Source organism: Arvicola amphibius, chromosome 10 (genome assembly GCF_903992535.2).
Source record: "Arvicola amphibius chromosome 10, mArvAmp1.2, whole genome shotgun sequence".
In the NCBI taxonomy this organism is placed as follows: domain Eukaryota; kingdom Metazoa; phylum Chordata; class Mammalia; order Rodentia; family Cricetidae; genus Arvicola; species Arvicola amphibius.
In genome coordinates, this window is record NC_052056.1 from 100661279 (window position 1) to 100684594 (window position 23316).

Below are 23316 nucleotides of genomic sequence, written 5' to 3' on the forward strand. Positions count from 1 at the left end.
CCCTTACAGTGCCCAGAGGCTCCTGGGTGCTTCTAGATCCTACCAAGTTGAGAGTTAAAGGCACAGACACCCAAGCTTGGTTCCATAGAGAAGGCAGAAAAATTCCTGAGTGTGGATTCCCAAGCCTGCTATGGAGCTTATGAAATTCCCAGAAGAGCATGTGCTGGGCTGTGACAGCCCTGACAGGAAGCTCCTCTCCCTGCTGCCAGGTTCTGGGGAGATGGCTGTCGGGAGTCACTGTGGAGCCTCATCCTGTATGGTCTTTTCCGCAGCACAAGCTGAAGCCCCGTTTTATGAGGAGTGGTGGTTCCTGCTGGTGATGGCGCTCTCCAGCCTCCTCCTCGTCCTCCTGGTGGTCTTTGCACTGGTCCTGCATGGGCAAAGCAAGAAGTACAAGAACTGTGGCACAGGTATGACATCCGCCTGTTTCCCCATGGTGATCTGGCATTTGGACATGAGGACTGACATTTGGTTTCTCTGCTAGATCTGCCAAGGTCTCCTTTAACAGTGTATAAATATTAGGGAAATAAGTGTCTCAGTGGTAGAGAATCCCCCAGTGAGGGACTGGGGTGTGGCTCAGTGGTAGAGCCCCTGCCTAGAATCCCCAGTGAGGGGCTAGGGCGTGGTTCAGTGGTAGAGTACTCTCCTGGCATGCCAGAGTCCCTAAACTTCATCCCAATCACTAGCCAACCAAGAGAAGAACTCCAGGCCTGGAGATACAGTTTCTGCCCCCTTCTATTAGCCATGTGTCTTACCCATGGTGTTGGACTTGCTGGGTTCTCTCAATCTTCCTTCCCATACCCCATTGCTGCTATGTGCTCATGTTTTTAAACCGGACTAGGAAGAATGAGTGTTAAAAAAGAAAAGTCTTATCCTAGCCCCTCTAATACAGGGATAAGCTGGGACCCACCTCAGGTATTTGGAATAAGCTCACTGAGCGTGATGAAAATTTCCTAAGGAAGGGCCTTTTTCATATACTTGAGCCTGGACCTCACTTTCCATGCCCTCTAAATCCCCTCGTCCAGCTCTGACCCCTCTGAGGGTCAGTTCCCTCATGGTCAGCAGAGCTCCATGCTCAGCACTGAACAGGCGTCCCATCTGCACACATATGCTGCTGGACTCATCACCATCATTTCAGAAATAAACACATAGGCAGGGGATGAAGCCAGCCACAGGAACGCTCATGCGGTGCGGCTTCTTAGACGTGGAGGTCAGGAGAAGGCCAATGGAGGCATGTTTCTCGAAGGCAATGCCATGGTTGCATCTTGAGGAAGAGGAGCAGAGAGGATGGTGTGAGGGTCAGCCTTGTGGATGCTGCACGGACTCCACAATGCTACACGAGCTGAGAACACATCTCCACACACTTCACATGGATGCTCTTCATTGTCCTCAATTCTTAGAATACTCATAATGACCAGTAAGACCACTTCTTAGCATAACTAGAAAAGAGCTTTACATTTGTGGGCTTCCGCTCCCCACTCTCACCCCCAATTCCCCACCTCACAGCAGTTATCAGAGCCATGGCTGGGCCAGAGAATGCAATGGGGCTGGGGAGGTACTGTAAACATGATAACCAGAGATAGATCCCCAGCACTCATGTAGAAAAAGCTGGACCTGATGCCACATGCTAGCACCCCAGAACTGAAAGAGTGGAGACAGGTGGATCACTGGGGCTCCCTGACCATCTAGCTTGATCTGTAAACCCCAGGTCCCAGTGAGAGACCTTGGCTCAAAAAAAAAACAGGTTGGTTCCTGGGGAATGGTACCCCAGGCTGACCTCTGGCCTCTGGCTCCACACACATGTGCACATGTACACACACACACACACACACACACAGAGAGAGAGAGAGAGAGAGAGAGAGAGAGAGAGAGAGAGAGAGAGAGAGAGAGAGAGAGAGACTACAACTACCAGGCTACTTAGACCTACCTGTCGATCTGTCTCTACTTTCTAGAAAGGTCTGTCCTTGCTGAAGGGTTGTAGATCTGTTAATGGAGATCACAGCCATGCTAGTCCCCTGGGGACTCCTGCCAGGCATCAGTGCTGCTGGAGGGGTTAAGGAGATGGAGCACCTAAATCGCCCAGGCATTAGTAATCCATCCCTGCAAGGAAAGGGTTCATTCCTTTTCTTTTCTGTATAAATTCACTTCTAACAAGTGTTCGTAAATCAGATTTTATTCCCCTGGGATTTGCAGAGTATGAACGGCGTGTCTTTTTAGTGAGTTAATGCAGATACACAATAGCATAAAGTCTTCCCATGCCTCTCTCTCCTCTTCCATCTGGAAAGCACACTAGAAACGACACACATCAGACCGGCATTTTCCAGTACCCAGCCTCCCGCCAGGGTATTAATTTAACATTATAATTGAAGCCTGAGGGTGGGGCTTATCTCCCAGAAGGTGACTTGGGGGTGCGGAATTTAAGCCTTTCTTATTCTTGGTTGTTTCCCAACAAGAGCCTGTTAGCCCCCCTCATTGCGTCCTCACCAGTTCAGCTCCCATCATCACATCCCTGAGCAGAGCAAACTTAGCATCAATTTACCACACTGGCTCTAAGGTCTTGTAAGTCTCAGCATCCTGCCACATGGAAGGTGCAGGGTACCCATTGCAGGGAATCCTCTCAGGGTGAACATGTACCTTTACCATATCTGGGGCGGGGGGGGGGGGGTAACAGTGTCCTAGAGGCAGCAGGATAGTGGGGAACATGCCAGATAAAATCCTCACCTTCAAAGACTCTCTCAGCCCACATAAGAAGGCAGAAGACCAAGTCCGAGCTCCAAAGTCGATGTGCTAGTGCAAGCTTCCCGGATGGAGGCTGGGGAGATGGCTCAGCGAGTAAGATTGCTTGCTGTACAAGCATTAAGATCTGAGTTCAAATCTCCAACTCCCTTGTAAAATCTAGGGCATGGCAATAGCCGTGTCTATAATCCTAATATTATGTAGGTGTTAACCTAATCTAGAAAAACCCTCCACAGACATGGTCAGAGGTTTATCTCTTGGGTGATTCTGAATTCCAATAAATTGTCAAGCAAGACTGACCATCACATAGAGCTGGGGAGATGACTCAGCAGGTAAAGGCACCTGCTGCCAAGCCTGAAGACCTGAGTTCAATTCCCAGGACCTGACTCAACTCCTGAAAGTTGTCCTCTGACCTCCACACAGGTGCTGTAACATTCATACCCACAGAGACATACCCAATAAGTGACTAATAGTTTGTAAAGTTTAACCCTCACAGATACACATTTGTAGATGTATTTAAAAGCCTACAGTTCAGCGGTTAATGCAAAGACACACGCGGTTGTCACCACCATCCATTTAGGACATCTTTCTCACTTAAAGGAAACCCTTTCTTCACCCATCTTACCCACATAAGCCTGCGTTTTACTTTCAATTTTGTTGCATGATTGTGAGTCTTTTAATTTTGTGGCTTGTGAAACATCTGACTTCCCTGACTTTTAATAAGGGTATGCATTCTGAGCACATTTTCATAAAATATTGGCAAGGATGCTGGCATTTTGGCATCGGGCAAGATAAACACTGAAATGCTAATATCGCTCTTCTGCTCCAGTGCTGCAACGCACGTAGCTTCGCTCCTCAGCTCGGCTCTGACTGCCTTCTCTAGCTGAGGCCGATGCCGGGTGATTCTGGGGTCACATCTGACAGGAGCACAGGGGCTGGTGGTGCTGACTGAGCCGTCCCTGTGTCACCGCAGCGGACACATTACTAAGACTATGCTGCTTTCCCCCTCGGCTCTAGGTAAGGGCATCTCCAGCATGGAAGAGTCCGTGACCCTGGATAACGGAGGGTTTGCCGCCTTGGAGCTCAACAGTCGCCACCTCAATGTGAAAAGCACCTTCTCAAAAAAGAACGGAACCAGGTAGGAGGCTGGGCTGAGCCACTGAAGGCCGAATGCCTGGCATGTGTCCCCCATCCACAAGCACCCACCAAAAAATTCCATATAAAGCAAAGCAATGTGCATCTGTCTGGTAACTCCTGTGCTCCTATGCGATGGGAGACAGAGACCAGAGAACCCCTGGAGGCTCATGGACCAGCTACCCTGGTGTGCGCAGCAGCAAACAGAGTCCCTGTGTCAAACATGGTAGAAGGCGAGGACCAACACCAGAAGTTGTCCTCTGACCTCTGACGTATGTGCCCTAGCATGTGCACAATTGCACTCACACCCTTACACACACACACACGCACACACACGTGCTAAGGTCACATGCATGAGCATCTATACACAGAACTGGGGGAGTGTCTTCCCCGAGTAACAGATTGTAGGGTTTTCCACGTTGAGGGCGCATCATCTCACAGAGCCGGTTTCACTATGAGTCTGCTTTTCTCTGCAGTGAGTGAGACTCAACAAGGCAGACGGAAAGCTCAGTTGATCTATCATCTACCAAACTTACAGTGACAAACTCATCATGCCTCGGGATGCTTGTGTCCTCTGCCACTCGGGGGCGGGGGGGGGGGGGCTTGAATTGTAAGACCCTGTCTCAAAATAAGGAGAGGGCTGAGGATTATAGCTCAGTAGTTGAGCATATGCCTAGAATCCCCCGCCTAGTGAGGGCTGGGAAGTCATTAGTAGAGCGTTTGGCTAGAATCCGCTGGTGCGCAACTGGGTATCTGACTCAGTGTGGCATCATAGGATATGCTATGGTGTGCATGGGGTCCTGGGTTCAATTCCTAGTACAGAACAAGAAAGCCTTTTCCAATCTCTCCACTTCCGCTACCTGGACAAAGGAGACTATGTGCCCTCCAGCCACCCTATGTCCAAGCAGCCTCAGAGGGCTATAGGTAGGGACAGACCCACATTGGCTCTTAACTTTGTGAGGTTCCCTGACCCAACCCAGGAGCCATAGAGAGCTCCTGGGAGTGGTGCAAGTTTGGAAGGGTGGTGGCTGTGGACAATGGGTGCCCAGGCATCGGAGCCTCAGGCACTGAGGTAGTTTCTGCAGAGTTAAGGTCAGCTCTTCAGTTCACATCCGTGTGTTTGGAGCCAAGTGCCACCTTGTCACCTGGCCGTCTGAGAGAGCACAGCTGTGATACTAGGCGATCCAAGACAGCCAGAGGGTCTCAGCTCAGCTGCTCCCCGCTCACACAGTTCTGGAGAGGAAAGGGCTCACTGGGCTTCGTACATTCATCCACGACAGTTGGCCTCTCTGAGAGTCCTGAACTTTCTCACAGGGTCAGGTCCCATCAAGAGCCCACAGAGAGCCACAGACAAAACCAGATTGAGTCAGAAGGGAAAATTAGTTGTTTGTTCTCACCTTAACAGCCCCAGGTCCACAGGTTTAAGGGAACAAAGGGCCCAGGGCTGTTTATAATGTATCTACGGCCCCAAGAACAAGGCCTGTAGGTTACATGGGTCACCCTGGCTGCTCTCTTTAGCTGAAGTCTCACATACTCTTAAAATGAGGCCTAGACCCAGCCATGGTGACACAGGCCTGTCATCTCAGGGCCCAGATAGGAGAAATGCCAGTTGGAAGCCAGCCTGGTCTACATGGTAAGACTCTGTCTCAAAGAAGAATAACAGAGACTCGGGTGATAGCCCACCAGGTTAAGTGCCTGCCATGCAATCAGGAACCTGAGTATAGAGCCCCAGCACTCATATAAAAAGCTGGGCATCATGGCATACATCTGTAACCCCAACATTGGGGGAGTCAAGATGGGTGATTCGTGGGGTTCCGCTGCCTGCTAGTTTTGCCAAATTGCTAATATACTCTACCTTAAAACTAAGGTGTTGAGTGATCAACCTCTGGCCTCCATATGCATTCACATACATGTATGCATGTATCACATGTATGTACTCATGCATAACACACACATATGAATAAGAAAATTTTAAGAGAGGCACAATTGGTTCAAAGCTCTCTGGTCAAGCAGCACCTGCTTCCCTTGTAGTGTCTTGGATTAAAAAAAAGAAAGATTCCTCTAAATGGTTAGATGACAAATGAGTCTATCTGAAAATAAATCATTTTTGAGGTGGGGAAAGTGGAGGCCCTGCGCTCAGTAAGATAGCTCAGCAGCCTGATGACCAGAGCTCAATTCCTGGAGCTCACATGGTAGAAGAAGAGAACCAGCTGCTGCAAGGTGGCCTCAGACCGCCACACATATGCCATGGCACATGCACATGTGAGCACACAGACATACATGTTAAAAAATGAAGAGGCCCTTGAACCTCCCTTGGGCTTCCCTGGGAAAACTGTGGCAGAGCCTACCCCAAGGGAGTCGTAATAGCCAGGATGCCAGACTCACTGGGACTAGGACTTTCCCATGCTCGGTCACCGAGGCTGGCTTTCCCCATCATAGTGGGAAGGGTCACCTATCGGCAGCCACACTCAGCTTTGCACACGTCCTCAGCCCGGGGGTCCTGAATGTAAGCAGTGCCTCCCAGAGTGCACCTTGCCCATGTAGCTGACCATAGTCACAGGGACCACGGAATGACCTCAGGATGGAGAAGATGAGCTAGATTCTGACTCATTGAACAATTTATCCATGCTAAGAAGAGATTATCCCCCAAGTTATAATGTCTCCATCTCAATAAAGAAACCAAGAGAGCTGGAGAGATGGCTCAGGGCTTAAAGCACCTGCCATGAAAGTACTGGGAACTGAATTCAGAACCCATGTTAATACCAGGCAAGGATGGTGACCTCCCTGTAATCCCAGGTCTCTGGAGGCAGAGGCAGAGGGTCACTGGAGCCAGATAGCCTTAGCAATGAGTTCTGGGTTCACTTGAGAGACCCTATCTCAATACAGAAAGTGAGGGCAATTGAAGAAGACTCCTGATATCAGCTACAGCCTTCTATATGCAGGTACACATAGAAGCGCGTGTATGCAGACACACAACAAACATGAAAATCATTGCTAAAAGATAATAAAAAGGAACAGGACAGGAACTTGAAACTGAAGTGTGTTTGTTTTCCATTGTCATGTGACAAATGATCATAGTATAACACACATATCAGAGGTAGAGATTGCCCCCGCCTGGGTGGTCTCCTGCTAGGGCACCCTTGGCCATACTCCTTTGTCACTGGGCTGTTTTCTCAGATGAGGCTCCCGTAGGCCAGAATTCCCTTCCAAGCTCGCTCCAGCTCTTGGCAGAATGTGTCTGTGTGCCCCCCACCCCCACATGACTTAGGGCTGGCCTCTTCCTACCATAGACTGGTGGCTCCCCCTAGTCCACTGCCACAGAGGTCACTCACAGGATGTTTCTTCCCACAAAGCCAGCCGGAGTTCTTTTTAGGTCTGTCTCTTTTGCTGCAAGTGGGTTGCATGCAGCTGGGGACAGCTGTGGATGGAAACCAATACAAAATCACAAACTCACTTAAAACCTTATAAAATGTGTGTGTGTGCGTGTGTGGTGCGTGCGTGTGCATGTGTGTGCACGCGCGTGTGTGCAGTGTGTGTATGTGTGTGTGCATGTGTGTGTGCATGTGCATGTGTATGCATGTGCACATGTGTGTGCGTGTGTGTATGTGTGTACTGGAATTCAGATCTCCAGAACTCAGTGAAAGCCAGGCAGGCCTGGTGAGTGCCTGTGACCCCAGCACTCAGGAGATGGAGACAGAGGATCCCTGGGGCCAGCTGATTAGCAAGAATAGCTGAATCAGTGAGCTCTGGGTTCAGCCAGAGACCCTCCTGCCACACAAAGTGGAGAGCTATTGCAGGAGATACTTGACATCAACCCCTGACCTCCAAATGTCCATCTACACACATGCAGATATGCAGACATGCACAATACACACCAAAGAGTCGGCCACACCTCACATTCTATCTCCAGCTGGCCAAGATGGCTACTTTCATACAATGCTATTTGATTGTAACAAATGGAATTGACAGCTCCACCCTTTCTATATGACATAATATGACCACAGTCACCCCATATCCCACTAGTTACAAACCAGACATGGGCTCTGCCTGCAGCTATGACCTGGGTATTCTAGGGAGCAGTGATTGGGCTAAGAATCTGTCAATCATTAAGGGCTAATGCTTCAAAGTCTCCTTGCCCTTGGGCCCATCTTTGTGTCCTGAGCCCCAGCAGAGTGGAAGCCCCGGCTAGTGGGCTTTCCTAATCCCACCCATCCCCAACCTCAGAAGACTATCCGCAGTTCCCATCCTGATATGTCAGACCTCTTCCCCGTAGATTCACCCTCAGCCCTGGCCAGCCTGTACGTCCTTCCTCCGTCTCCCAGAGTTCCATGTGCCCTGCGTCTCCTGCTGACCCAAACCCCACGTGCCCTTCTTGTTAAAAGTTCCACTTGGCCAAAACAGCTTGTTCCTAGAGCCCTGACCTTGCACAGCCCCTGAAGCCTACAGGAGCTCAGTGCTAGGACCTCTGTCTCAGCCATAAGGTGAAGCCTCCTTGTTCCCACACTAACGGCTTAGGAGCCCCACCCGCAGGGCTCTGTCGGGTGTCCAGAGTAACTCGTGGTGTCGTCCTGTTGCAGATCCCCACCCCGACCAAGCCCCGGAGGTCTGCATTACTCAGACGAGGACATCTGCAACAAGTACAACGGTGCTGTGCTGACGGAGAGCGTGAACCTCCAGGAGAAGTCGGTGGATGGGTCAGAGTCCGAGGTCAGTGCCGCCGGGCTTCCGAGCCGTGGCCACCGTACTTGCTTCTGGGCCTGCGCATTCCTCAACATAGGTCATCTCATTTGGGGCTCACAGTCACCCCATGAGGTGGGCAGAGCTGATGGTAGGCTGTAGAAGAAGGAAGCACAAAAGTCGGAATGGCCGTATGGCTTTTCCCAGGGAGAAAGAAAACAATGTCCATTCACACAGATAGGGAGGCCTCAACAGACCCAAGAAAGGTTCCCTCCAAGTCGGGCAATTGACTGTATTCCTCCTCTCACTGATGTGGCATAAACCTGAGAGAGCAGCTTCAGGAGAGCAGGGTGTCTGTGGCTCACAGTCTGAGGGCACACAGTCCATCACTGTGGGAAGGCGTGGCAGCAGGAAGCATGAGGCCACTGGTCACATGGCATCCACAGTCAGGAAGCAGAGAGGTGAATGCCGGTGCTCCGCTTGCTGTCACCTTTATATCCAGTCCAGGACCCAGGCCTAGGGGATGGTGCCACCCACATTGGGTGTGGTCTATCCCTGCTCAGATAACCTAATCTAGAAACTCCCTCACTGATGGATGTGTCTCCTGAGGGAGTCTAGGCCCTATCGAGTTGGCACTCAATCTAAACCACCACATGAGCCAGTGAGTTTATTGGGGCTCCTTGTATGAGCTCAGGTAACTCTCAGACAGCTTCACCCCCAAACAACTCCACCCCCAGTCAGTGACCTATCTTCTTAATTATCTTAGGACACAGAGGGGCCTCTTGACAACCCCTCCCAAGAAGATCTCCTGGCTGTTGTGAGCTCTCCAGCTCCCTCCATGAGAGAATGTTAATGGGCTCACTCACTCATGTGGGGAAACCAGAACTGTGGTGGTGGGGGGGGGGGGCTCCTGCGGTTAGCAACCCCCGTCTCTGTGTCTCATGGTGGCCAGCATGAAGGGTCCAATCCATGGTTCCACTGGGTGTCCCCAAGGGTCCTATTTGTAAGCCTCTAGAAGAGCAAGAACCACAGACCATTTGCTGCACACGTATTCCCGGCCCATGTCTCAGCACACGCCTCAAAATCAATATTTAATCTAAAATACACTCTCACCTTCATTCTTGACCTGATTTGGGGCCTTAGTGAGCCCCGGGGCTCAATAAAACAGCTTCTTTTCAATTGTAGTTCATATACGAACTCCAGCGAGTGGGCAGTGGGTGGGCACCGGCGAGGTCCAGCTGAGCTCCATTTTACATGTTCTGTTTGCAAAGGACGCTGGGTCTATAACATAGCCTCGGGCTTGCAGGAAACAGCAAGCAGCAGTGTCTGTCTCTGCTGGAGGGCTGTTACTGAAGGCCTGTGGGGACAGGCCTGCTCCTTCTTGGCTGAGGTCAGGTGGTGTCGCCGCATGGTAACTGCTCTTTGAAGAGCAGCGGGTGAGGAGGCAGGATGGCCTTGCGTCAGGCTTCCTGCCGTCACGAATAGAGCTGGACCTTGTGGGCAGTGTCCTTAGCTGCTGGCCCGCTGTTCCCTGCAGTACTGGGCATGTTGGCGGTGGTGACTGTGACAGCTGAGTGTGCAGAGAGTTCCCTGCACGCTGACATGCATCACTCTGTGGTACTGAGCACTTATTGTGGGGCCAGGCCTCATGTTGCCGCTCACTCTGCGCATGCTTGGAGTGAGTCCGCCTAGCCCTACTCTGCGCATGCTTGGAGTCTGCCTAACCCTGTGGGTGGGTCGTTCTTCCGACATTCTCAATAATCCCAACATTTGGGAGGTGGGAAGAGGAGATCAAAAGTTCAAGGTCATCCTTGGCTGCATAGCAAACTTGTGGCCAGCCTGGTTCTCAAAATTAATTAATCAGTTCATTCATCAAAAATGTTTAAATAGGTTAATAGGACATGCCTGGGTCTATTTCTTCTCTCAAAGGCGTGAGATGCCTTGAGGTTCAGAGTCAACTGATTTTTTAAAAAGGTGACAAGATTTACCTAAGCAGTGAACTAGGAAATACGCATACATATGTTGGTGGGAGTTTCTGTCCTACCTGCCACTTCCCAAATAATCAACACAGAGGCTTAATATTAATTATAAATGCCTGAACGATAGCTCCAGCTTGATACTACCTAACTCTTACATTTAAATTAACCCATATTTCTTATCCATGCTTTGTCACGTGACTCGTGGCTCGTTACCTCATTTTCTACAAGTCCCATTTCCTCAGCTGCTGGCTGGCTGGTGTCTCCTCTGACCCCGCCCTCTTCCCCCCATCATTCTGTTTGGCTTTCCGTCCTCACTTTATCCTGTTCAGCTATTGGCCACTCGACTTGTTTATTAAACCAATCATAGCAACATATATTCACACAGTGTACAGAAGAATTATTCCACAGCATACATACATACATACATACAAACATATATACATGCACATACATGCATAAATGCGCATATATGTACACAATGCATAAATACAGGCATATGCATGTACACATACATATATATGCATGCATACATGTGTACATTCTCTTGCACATGCATGAATATATATGTATATATGTACATGTCACACACACACACACACACACACAGAGAAGGGGGTTGAGCATGGAGAAGCCAGTGAGGAAAGGAAGAAGGGTAGGCACAGGAGAGGAGGGGCTCTGTAGAGGAACACCATTCTGCTAAAAGGAATTCTGCAAGAAGTTTACCTTTCTTGGCCCTGTGACTTCCTGGGAGAGATGAACAAATATCTTTTGACCCCATATAGGGCACTGACTGCCGACCAAAGAAATGACCCCACCCGAGTCTAGTTTAGTAAGTTTATTTGGGTTCCTCGCAGGACATGGGTGACTCAAAAGCATTGCATCACCCAGAGTCCAGCCCTGCATGGGTGACAGCTCAGAAAAGCTGCACCCCAGAGCTCCATGCATGCCTTGCAGGCAGCCTGGCAGGTGAGAGCACCCCCTCTCTCTTCCCAGCAATTGTTTGTTTATATGACACTGGGGAGGGGCCTTGAGGATCTTGTACATTTCAGGAGTTTCCTGAGACTTGTGAGTGTTCTGTGCCTCTTGAGTCTTCGTGGGCCTCCCTCCGGGAACACAGGTTTCAGTCTGGAGGTGAAAGCTACATGACAACCACATGTGATGCTCAGGGACCAGAGGTTTTGGACGCTTTCCCAAGGTCCTCACTGATGAGGTGGCCAGAGCTGAGTCCCCTCTCTCCTACCACACCTGCCCCTGGGAACCACTAAGGCACACCTGTGTGATGGAGGAAGCCAGGGGCCAATGAGCTTGGCTGCCTGGCACTATCATAAGCCCTATGCACTGTGGAGAGCCCACTCTTATCATTTCCAGGGGTGCCCCATGGTTCGCAAGGCCTTTGGGGTAACAGTTCCTTCCTGGAGTCAATGACTATATAAACATGCACAGCCTCCTAGGACCTCAGGGTTCTGGGTCCCGAAGCCTCTCAACACCCTTCCACCTGAGGCCTCCTGACTGCCAGCTGAGAATCCCTGGGCTGGGACCACTGGGGCTCCCTAGCTCGTGAGTGGATGAGTCCTGGCCAGATGCCTGTTTTTTAGGGTTCTTTGTCTTGCTGTGTCAGAAGTGTGTGAACTGAGGGAAATTGCAAGCACTGAGCATTTTAGGACCTCAGCCGAGGAACCCACCAGATCATGCTGGAAGGGCCAGCTCAGACGGTGGCATTCACTTGGACCAACCTCTTATTTCTGTCTGGAGTGCTAAGAAGAGCCATGGTGTTATGTGACACCGGTATCAGCACACTGACAGGCTAACACCAGGCAGGCCCCGTGTCCCCATGAGCACAGACTTTTCACCATGCCAAACTTCTGGAAATGGGCTTTAGATGCCCTGGGTAGGGAAGGGCCTTTCCCAGTGACACATTAGCTTCTAGGAAAGATGACAGTTCCAGCAGAGATGCAGTAGGATTCTTGCTTCCTCCTCTCTTGGGGCTCTGAAAAAGACAAGGGCTAACTCCTGTGTCCATCTGGTGTTGCCACTGACATGACCCCAAGGCAAAGCACTAGATTACACTGTAACCCCAGTACATGAGGTTTTGCATTTGAATCTTCAAACTGCCTTCTAGGGAGGAGAAACATTTTAGATCTATATACGAGGCTTGGAGGCTAGGGGTGTGCTCAGTTGTTCCAGGGCTTACCTAGAACACAGGAAGCCATGGGTTCTATCCCAAGCACTGTATAACACACAACGTGTGGTAGTACTCGCATGCAGTCTTAGCACTCAGGAGGTAGAGGCAGGGAAGGGAAGTTCAAGGGCATCCTCAGCTACATAAGGAATATGAGTCATCCTGGGCTACATGACACCCTGTATGGAAAAAAAATCTCAGGCATATTTGCAAATGAGTGCTGCATCATTCAGGTGGATGCTATTGCTTAGCAACCCGGAGTGTTCCTGTGTGGTGCTCGCTGGTCTCTTTAAGAGCCTCATCTACACTTCTGTTTCTGCCAACCCCTAGTTAACGGTCCAGAGCAGAAAGTGTTATGTTAGGAAAATAAGCATCAGGGCTGAGCCATGTTGACCATTATCCCCTCTGAAGGTCAGAGTCATTCAGACTGGAGACAAAGCCACTTCTGGAATAGTGAGCTGGAGCCTCAGGAGGATGCTGTTCCCAGGGGGACAATGAATTAGCCAGGGAAAGTGATTTTGTAAACATCCACCTGCGCGTCTTTGGAAACAGTACTCAGAGAAGACTGTGAGTAGAGATTTATAAAAGATCCATTGGGGCTGAGGAACTGCTCAGTAAAGCCAGCGCCTGCTAAGCAAATAAAGGGATCTGAGTTTGATCCCCAGCCCCTATGTAAAAGCTGGGGTGGTGGCAAAGGCTTATAAGCCAGCACTGGGGAGGCAAGTGGATTCCTAGAGTTCACTGACTAGACAGCCTAACCAAATCAGTGAGCTCCAGGCTAGTGAGAGACCTCTCAAAAACTAAAGCGGAGGGTGGAGAGATGGGTTAGTGGTTGAAGAGATTGCTGAGCAAGCATGGGGACCAGAGTTCAGATTCCCTGGAACTCACAAAGTCCGTGCATGGTGGTGCAGAATCCCAGGGTTTGGGTTTGGCCAGAGGCAAGGGAATCCCAGATGCACACTGGCTGTCGCTGAAGCCAAATCAGTGAACTTCAGGTTCAAAGAGAGACCTTGTCTCAAAGACTAAAGTGGAGAGAGACAGGAGGCAGAGAGAAGACATCCATCATTAGCATTAGATACACATACACACACACACACACACACACACACACATACATGCACGCCCACACATGCACTGCTCCCCCCAGAAAATTTTTTAAAAAATAAAGCAGTTTTCAAGATTCTTCCAGATCTAATTGAAATGATCCCTCATACCTAACTGGTTCCCTGGTAGTTCACGGTTTTTCATCTTGCTGGTACCTTGCTGAGTTCTGAGCCTTCCCTCGCTGCAGCTCACCAAGCATTCACAGTGCAGCCTGACACAGCACTCAGTCACCTTCTGTCCTTTCTGTGGTTTCCTGGGAAACCAGCACACCAAGACTTCTCATCACAGGCAACAAGGAAGAAAAGGAATGGGGGGAGGGAGGGAGGGAGGGAAGTAGGGAGGGAAGTAGGGATGAAGAGAGGAAGGAAGGAAGGAAGGAAGGAAGGAAGGAAGGAAGGAAGGAAGGAAGGCTGGCCCAGTGGAAACTCCTTTTTGCCAGTAATTCCCACTCTCTAAAATCCATCTGCATTCAAAAATAATGTCACATAAAGAAGTAGAGCTGGCAGCAGACTGGATGCTGCCCCACCAGGGAAGCCCTGGCAAGAGTGGGAGTCCACAGCAGCGATCATCTGTCTGGCATCCTGTGTCCTCTCCCAAAACAATGAAGAAGAAGCAAAGTGCACAGTCTTGGTCTTTCTTCCAAGGTGCTTCCTGCACAAAGGAAGAGTTCCCTCAGATTAGCTTAGGGGCCACTTGCCCATCAAACTGTACCCTACACTGGCAGTCAGTCTCTCCTGCCACAAGCACTGTGCAGACTACCAGGGCAAGGCTCTGATTGGTCAGTGCAATGCACACACATCATTCTGTGATCCTGTGAACCAATTACTGTCCAGGATGAGTTCCTTCCAAGTGATCCAGGAGTAGACACAAGAACTGAGACATGGGTATGTACAGGGTGATGGCCCCTGTATTAGTTACTCAGTTTGTGCTGCAAGAAAATATCTGACAAAGCAACAGATGGAAGGGAGGGAGGGAGGGAGGGAGGGAGGGAGGGAGGGAGGGAGGGAAGGAAAGATAGGTTTGTTATGAATCACAGTTCAAAGATGTAGTTCATCGTGGCAGCAGGAGCATGAGGAGCTGGTCACATGGCATCCGCAGTCAGGAAGCAAAGAGATGGACGCTGGTGCTCAGCTCGCTTTCTCCTTTCTATTCAGTCCGGGACCCCACAGAACGTACCCACTGATGTTTAGGCTGGGTCTTCTGTCTCGGCTAATCTAATCCACATAATTCCCTCGTAGACATGCCCAGAAACTTGTTGCTATGGTGATTCTAATTCCCACAAAACTGACCATCAAGATCACCTATCGCAGTCTCCTACCTGGTCCCCTTGTGACCCCTGTCTGTATATTGTCCCATCTTTGGTCCATGAAATACTCAAGGGTGGACATAAGAAGTCGTGTGAAGCTGCTCTTCCCCTCCCCCTGACAAAATGCCTGACTGGCTTTGGTTAATCTCATACAGGTCTATGGGCATGGGACACAGCATACGTTTGTCAGTCAGTAAAGGACTTGCAGTACATGCATGAGGATCTGAGTCTGATTCCAGCATGGATGTAAAAAGCTGGGTGTGGCAGCACAGAGTTACACTCCCAGTGCCGGGGAAGCAGAGGGGGAGGAGCGCTGAACATCGCTGACCAGAGATAGCTCAGCCAAAGTAGAGCCTGGCAAAGGGACCCAGTGAGAGACCTGGTCTCAAATATCAAGATGAATGGCTCCTGAAAAATGACATTCAGGTTGTCTTCTGGATCATGTGCATACACCCACACATATTCAGATCCATACACACACACACACACACACACACACACACACACGCACACACACACAAATACAGACTTCCACAAAACTGTAGCAGTCCATTCTAGCCCATCAGAGCTCCAACCTACCCTTGACCCTGCTTCTCTCTAGCCCCATAGCTGCAGGAAAAGGCTGGCGGGAGGTTTGAGAAACAGAGGAGACCTCTGGGGTTTCCTGGTGGATGCTCAAAGGTCTCGGGGAGGCAGAATTTACAGACCATGGTTCTACTGGTGACTCCTTCATTGCCTGGTTTCATTTGAGCTAAGACCCACCCATACAATCTCAGTATCCCAAGTCTCCAATAGAAGGGACAGAAATTGTCTGGAGTCCACAAGTGTTCTATTCCCACTGCCATTGGCTGAGACTCCCGTGGGCGTGGCCTGAAAAGCTCATTTGAATTTGTTGATCTTGGTCCTCTGAGCCAGAAGCTAACAAGAGGGGTTGAAACTCATATTTTGCATGCCGCCTCAAAGGAGAATAAAGTTAGCCCCAGTTTGTGGAACTGGGGATCCAAACAGCCGTCACCCCATCCTGGGGGCGCAGTGAAGTCCCCATGAGGAAAGAGATGGCTTCTGTGGATCTCAGTGTCCTCCCCCCAGGACTTTTAGAATCCCAGACAGTGTCTGCAGACTTGACAGAGTAACTGCACAGAGTCCTGCAGCCCTGCTCTCGCCTGTCTCCGTCCCTTGTCTTCAAGTCCCAGTTTACGTAGTGCATTGCCTCCTAAGCTCCAGGCCCCTAGAAATCGGCTGGAGGTTGTATCTTAAACACAGCCACAAATCCTGGTCCCAGAGACCCCACTTGGAAGTGTGGAAACCAAAAACCAAAAACAGGGTGTGCAACGGGGAGCCAGGAGTCCACCACAGACTCAGTAAGATCTGCTTCAGCCTGTCTCCTTTACTGATCTTTTCCATGACAACACAAAGAACAGAAAATAATTTTGCCTAAGTTAAGAAGCGAGAAAACACAGACCAAGTCAGACATTGCTTTGCCTCACACCTGTTACCCCAGAACCTGAAGGCTGAGGTAAGAAGATGGAAATCACAGAAGGGGAGTCAGCCTGCTCTGCACAGGGGAACCTTTCTCGAAAAAATGGAAGGGAGGAAGGGAAGGGGTGGGGAGGGAGAGAGGGAAAGCCGACTGAATACTTCTTACAGGTGTTGCTGGCTTATTGTATAAAATGAACTGAGACCCTCAAAGGGATGCTCCTCAGCATCCCCGGGAGTCCAGAGCTCTCCTGGTTGCGGTGGAGTGTGCTTGGAGTCCCAGCACTAGGGCAGATGAAAATGCAGGCACCAGCATATTCCAGCAGCCTCCCCTGCTGCAGTCTCTAAGCCTCCCCAGGTAGCGTGGGTCTTGGCAAGAGGCCACTGAGGTGCCCTCCCCACCTTGGACATGCTGAACTTTTCTCTTTGGTCCCCAGCAGCTCACATCTTGGTCCCCTGCAGACCAAAGGCCAGGAGCACTCCCAGGTCTTCACAAGTGTGAGGCAGGATAGAGAGAGAATGACAGCTGAAAAAGGAAGGAATGGGAAAGGCACCCCCCCAACACACACACACACACACACACATACACACTGGAGTCTCCCCAAAGCTTCCCACCAGCTGATAACTAAGAATTGCACCATGGCTGGGTGGTGGTGGTGCACACCTTTAATCCCAGCACTCGGGAGGCAGAGGCAGGTGGATCTCTGTGAGTTCAAGGCCAGCCTGGTCTACAAAGCAAGTTCCAGGACAGATGGGCTGTTACACAGAGAAACCCTGTCTTGAACACCCCCCCAAAAAATTGCCACATGATTAACATTTACTCTGAAGCTTGTGGACACAGCGACAATATTCCTCCCATATAAAGGTATTAAATAGCAGTGAACCAGGCTTAAGGTTCTGAATGCATATAACATCAGGTAGGGCCTCATTCCTCTCCCAGATATTTTCTGGGAGTGTCAAAAACCAAAAACATCCTACATCCACTGAGCTAGTTTTACCCTGTCAACTGAAGGCCTATCAGGTGCCACTTGGGGCCCACCTGTGACCTCATTTATTTTTCTTAGCAGCCCTTTGAGGATGATAACAGCATCAGTCCCCACCAAAATGGTGTGGGGGGTATTGTAAAGATGCAGAAAGGCAATTTTTCCTGAAGAAGCCCACACCCATGCTCTCAGGGTGTCTTGTGCACCCCCACCCACCCCATGTCTTCTCTTCATCCCAGAGCTTCTGATCAGTGTTCAGAGTAACTTTTAAGGGGCTGGAGAAATGATTAAGAACATGTATACGGTTCCTGTGAGGACCAGATTTTGGTTCCCGACACCCATATTGAGCAGTGCAGTGATAAGGCGAGCAGGCCTGCTTTTCGTCCCGCCCAGCTCTCACAAAGGGTAGCTTAACACCCAAAATAACAACACACAAATTGTATTTAAACACTGCCTGGCCCATTATCTCCAGTCCCTTATTGGCTAACTATCACATATTGATCTAACCCATTTCTAATATCTGTATTGCCACTTGACTGTGGCTTACCAGCATGAGTCTAACCACCGTCCGTCTTGGGTAGGAGAAGCATGGCGTCTGCCTGACTCTGCTTTCTTTCTCCCAGCATTCTGCTCTGTCTACTCCACCTATCTAAGCTGCTGTCATCTCAAAAAGCCAAGGCAGTTTCTTTATTAACCAATGAAATCAACACATAGACAGAATACCCACCTACATCAGAGCAGCTCACAACTACCTCTAAGTCCATTTCCAGGGGTCTGCTGCCCTCTTCTGGATGCCACACAAACTGTGTGTCCACACACACACACACACACACACACACACACACACACACTTAGACACATATATGTTCAAAATTGAAAATGAATCTTTTCATTTTTATGTGAATGGGTGTTTTGCCTGCATATAGTCTGTTTCCATGGATGTGAAGTACCCAAGGAAGCCAGAAGTAGGTGTCAGATTCCCCTGGGAGTAGAATTACAGATGGCTGTGAGCTGCCATGTGTGTGCTGGAAATGGAACTCCAGGCTTCTGGAAGAATGACCAGTGTTCTTAACCACTGAGCCATCTCTCCATCCCCCAAATAAAACTTTTAAATATTTATCTTTAAAAAAATAAACTCCAACTTGGGCTGCGGAGACAAGAAGACCCAAGTTCAGATTCTGAGTACCCACGTAAAAGCTGGGCACAGCAGCGTGCCCAGCATCGGGTGGGGGGGGGCAGAAACAGATGGATCCCAATGACTTGCTGATCAGCCAGCCAGCCAAGGTAAAATGGCCAGCTTCAGGTCCACCGAGAGCCCCTGCCTCAAAATAATAAGGTAGGTGGGAAAATAGGAGACAGCATCTTTCTCTGCCTTCCACATGTGAGCAGATGGATATATAAACACGCACGCACGCACACACACACACATGCACAAAAATACCACCACAAAGTAAGTAAATAAAATTTAAAAACTCCAACTGTGCTTCTCACTGGCTTAGTCCTGAAATTTTCTGCAGTGAAGCCATAGATCCGTTTCGCCTGAATGAATGTGATGGAGCTCAGTGTGCTGGTTACTTTGAGTGGATTAGATACTCAGTGGATTAGTTACTTTTCTATTGCTGCGATAAAACGCCATGACCAAGACAACTTATAGAAGGAAGAGTTTATTAGGGCGTAAGGTTCCAGAGGGCTAAGAGTTCGTAGCTGTTGTGGTGGGGAGGCAAGACAGTAGGCGGGCATCACTTAAACGACCATAGGCTGCTCCAGGTGACACAGCGCCACCAGCATCTGTGTTTACAGACACTGTGGGGACTCTGTAGACCTCTCCCAGGACGGGAGGCAGCATAGACCTATCCTGGGCTTCCAGGAAGGTGACCCGCAGGCCACCCCCACCTCGGGTGACTAATGGAAGTCCCCCTGTTTCCGAATGGCCCTCTCTCACCAGCTCCCTTTCCCCCTTTCTCACTGTGGCTCACACTGTCCTTCTGCCCCATCCTCAGGCCTCGGACTCAGACTACGAGGAAGCCCTGCCCAAGCACTCCTTCGTCAACCACTACATGAGCGATCCCACCTATTACAACTCCTGGAAGCGGCGTCCCCCTGCTGCAGCACCACACAGATACGAGGCGGTGGCCGGGGCCGAATCAGGCCCACACCTGCACACGGTCATCACCACGCAGAGCGCGGGTGGAGTCTACACACCAGCTGGCCCTGGAGCCCGGGCCCCCCTCACCGGCTTCTCTTCCTTCGTGTGACGTCACGCCTCCATCAGGGTAGACGGGTGCAGAACTTCTGGAGTCTATTTTTGTTAAGACAATCAACTCCGATAACTGAGCTGAATTTTTTTTGTTTCACACAAAAAGAAATAATAATAATAATTCTGATAAGCGATCTTACCTACTGGTGAAAACTAGGTTTCACTTAGGAAGGTTTTTTTTAATGGCTTTTTGTAACATCGCTGCAGGAAGCAGGTTTCTTTGTTTTCTTTTCTTTTTAAGAGAAGGTATCTCCCTGGTGCGATAGCTCGGCACCGCCGGCGGGGGCGCTCTCGACACACCCCAACCCTGGGCTTCTCTGGCCTCCAAACTATCTGGGAAGGCGAGGGCTGGCAGGAGGGGGCTGAGGGGGACAGGTAAATGGCATCCGAGGCCACTTCTCTCTCTACCTCCTTTTGGAGAACCAGCCAGCCTGGATTACTTTCTCCATCTTAGGACAACTTGAGGCTCCTTGCTCTCACCTGTGCTTCAGACAGTTGATCTTACCCCCGCCCCCCGCCTGCCCCCCGGGTTCTGTCCGGTTCTCACCAGGGTCCACACAATGCCACTGTGCGCAAGTGGCATCTAGCCCTAGCCGTGGAGGGCTCAGCTCTGCAGTCCCTCTTGAGGGTGGCGCAACCCTGGGGCTTCCCATTTCTCTCGCTCTTCCTCTGTTCTCTCAAGATGACAGTTACAAGAACAGGAAGTTCCTCCCCCAGCTGGCTCTGGAGGCCACCCAGGCCCATCCACGGCCAGCCAGGTCCTTCTGGTGACCACATGACACACAGCACACAGCCCACCCCCGCTGAGCAAAGAGAGGAGCGGAGACGCGTGTTTTTGCAGTTGCTTGTGGCAGTAGCAGGTGTGCATTGTTGAACCAGAGTATTTTTTAAACCTTTTTATCTTTTCTTAAACTATGTCACATGAAATGAATGCGTCTTTGCTGTCTCCAGGTGCCTTTTAATTCACTGTTCAGCTTTGTACGTGGGAAAGACAAGAAGCGATCGTGTGTCTCCAAATAAAACAATCGGCTCTGAGAAACCAACCTGGGCCACGCGTCACCTAGCACACCCCATACCATACCGGCGCACAGTGGGGACAGCCCTCCCCTTCTTCCTCCTGATGTCCCACTTCTGACCCCTGGTGCTGCCCCCTCTATCCTGCCATCCAGGGCCAGCTTTTTAGCCTTAACAGGTTTACTGAATTTTTTTTTTTTAATTTTCATTGTTTCCATGGTTTTGGCTAAATGCAGAGTACCAGCTAAGTGGCACTCAGATCCCGTGAGCGTCCTGCCACCCCTAGCTTAGGCCCAGGGTGTGGATGTGACCAGCTGGCTCCGGCCATGCTGTGCCCCAGGGCTGCGGGGGCTCCACGTGCCACGTCCTGGAGCACTCGAGTGGATGAGAAGGCTCTATCCTCCCAGGGATCTTGGCGCCCGGAGGAGACTAGCTGTTTAGTGTCACCAGCAGAGGACTTTGCAGTCCTTTTGCCTTCCAGGAGAGGCAGGAGACATGGATCTTATCTTAATTCAGAAGCCTTGGAAGTCCCTGGTGTGGCCCCAGGACATAGGAAGTTCTCCTTGGGGTTTTAAAATATATATAGGCCTTTCAGTTTTTCCACAGTAAAAAAAAAATCTCAGCCCTCCTCTTTCTTCCTCTTCTCCTCCTCCCCCTCCTCCTCTTTCCTTCTTTCCCATTCCCTTCACTTACCCCTCCCCTTCTTTCTCTCCTCCCTCTTTCTTATACTCCTCCATTTTACCCCTTTGGACACATCAAAGCTGCAAAACGGACATTGAATCCATGTCTGGGTTCCGAAAGAAGATCCAAACAGGCAGGATACAGATGCCCTTCTGGCTTCTCCTGTCATATTGAAAAAGTCACCTCCTCAGGTGTCTAATGATGAGTGATAGCCAAGTCTCCACACTGTGGCCTCAGTGACTCTGTGGGGACCGTCAGCCCTGTGTGGCCTTCCTTCCTTCCGCTGAGCCTTGTGGGAGGCTCTACTTCCTCTCTCCCTTCCGTCCCTCCTCCCTCCTTTCTCTCTCCCCTCCTCTTCTCTCCCTCCCTCCTTCCTGCCTCCTATTGTCCCTTCTTCTGCCTTTTCCTTCCCTCCTTCTTCCTTCTTCTTCACCCCTCCCCCATCTCCCTTCCTTTTCTGACCTGAAGGGGAAATAATTCTAAACCAAAAAAATCCTAGATGCTCTGCCCAAAGCCACTTCCGTGTGGGGACTGCCACCCTCGTGGTCCACGGGAGTGATCCTGTGTCCACGTCAGTGGACAGCGCCACCTCCTCCCTGGCCCCAAAGGAGTGAAGTGAACAGAAGACGCATGTCACCAACTGAATGTCTGGAAGGTGGCGCCCACCAGAGGCCGGGGACCAGGCTGGCTCCCATATGCTTTGCTGTCTTTAGCCATAAGGACTTGATTGCTTTAACCGATGGGGAATCCTTGGAATGGTCTGGTCTGAGGTGAGACTGCAGCTGGGTTTCCTCACAATAACTTGGCAGTTTGCAGCACTGCCTGGGACCCCTCTCTGAGTGGTAACTTGTTTTCTATGGAAAGGTCTTTTCAGGATGCCCTGGCCGATCCTCAGCAGCTGTCATCAAGCCCATCTCTTAGAGCAGTGGTTCTCAACCTGGGGGTCGTGACCCCTTTGGGGTCAAATGACCCTTTCACCAGGGTTAGATAGCAGATAGCCTGCAGATCAAATATTTATGTTACAATTCACAACAGGAGCAAAAATTGCAGTTATGAAACAACAATGAAAATAATTTTGTGGTTGGGGGATCACCAACATGAGGAGCTGTATTAAAGGGCCACAGCATTAGGAAGGTTGAGAACTACGGGTTTAAAGGGACTCTGTCCCGTTCAAGTGCCCTGCACCAAATGCAGGGGTTGAGGGTTTTTAGTTAGATTTCAGTCTCCCAGAGCCACGGGGCATTGGCTAATGTCCTTCCTAACCTCTCACTGTAGAAATGGGATGGACACATCAAAGCTGCAAAACGGACATTGAATCCATGTCTGGGTTCCAAAAGAAGATCCAAACAGGCAGGATACAGATGCCCTTCTGGCTTCTCCTGTCATATTGAAAAAGTCACCTCCTCAGGTGTCTAATGATGAGTGATAGCCAAGTCTCCACACTGTGGCCTCAGTGACTCTGTGGGGACCGTCAGCCCTGTGTGGCCTTCCTTCCCGCTGAGCCTTGTGGGTGGCTCTACAGGTGCAGACATCCTGAGATGTCAGCATCTCAGCTGACATCCTGCCAGCCTTCCTCAGCATCTCCCCAACACCAGCAGGAAAATACATGGGTGTGGGGAGTGCCTCCCTTCCCTGGAGCCCTGGGGGAGGGGGGAGGCAGAACAGCCGCCCATGAGGATGATGTGTGTTCTAGAATGTTCTTTGGATGCGGTGTTTGGACTTGGTCTTGATCATCCTGAGCATGGGATGTTTGCACAGAGGTTCTTAGCATGGGTTTTCATTATTCCAAG

The 23316-nt window shown here is 50.4% G+C and overlaps 1 protein-coding gene across 1 annotated transcript in view; it reads left to right on the top strand.

Annotated features, from left to right (window-relative positions):
* The window catches only part of Sdk1 (sidekick cell adhesion molecule 1), a 935030-nt gene extending 915166 nt beyond the window's left edge, over positions 1–19864 (top strand). The window contains exons 42-45 of the mRNA XM_038345621.1: positions 273–410; positions 3754–3874; positions 8448–8577; positions 19575–19864. Coding sequence (XP_038201549.1) covers positions 273–410; positions 3754–3874; positions 8448–8577; positions 19575–19829 — 644 coding nt within the window. The 3' untranslated portion in view covers positions 19830–19864. The remainder of the gene's footprint in view (positions 1–272; positions 411–3753; positions 3875–8447; positions 8578–19574) is intronic.
* The last annotated feature ends 3452 nt before the right edge of the window (positions 19865–23316 follow it).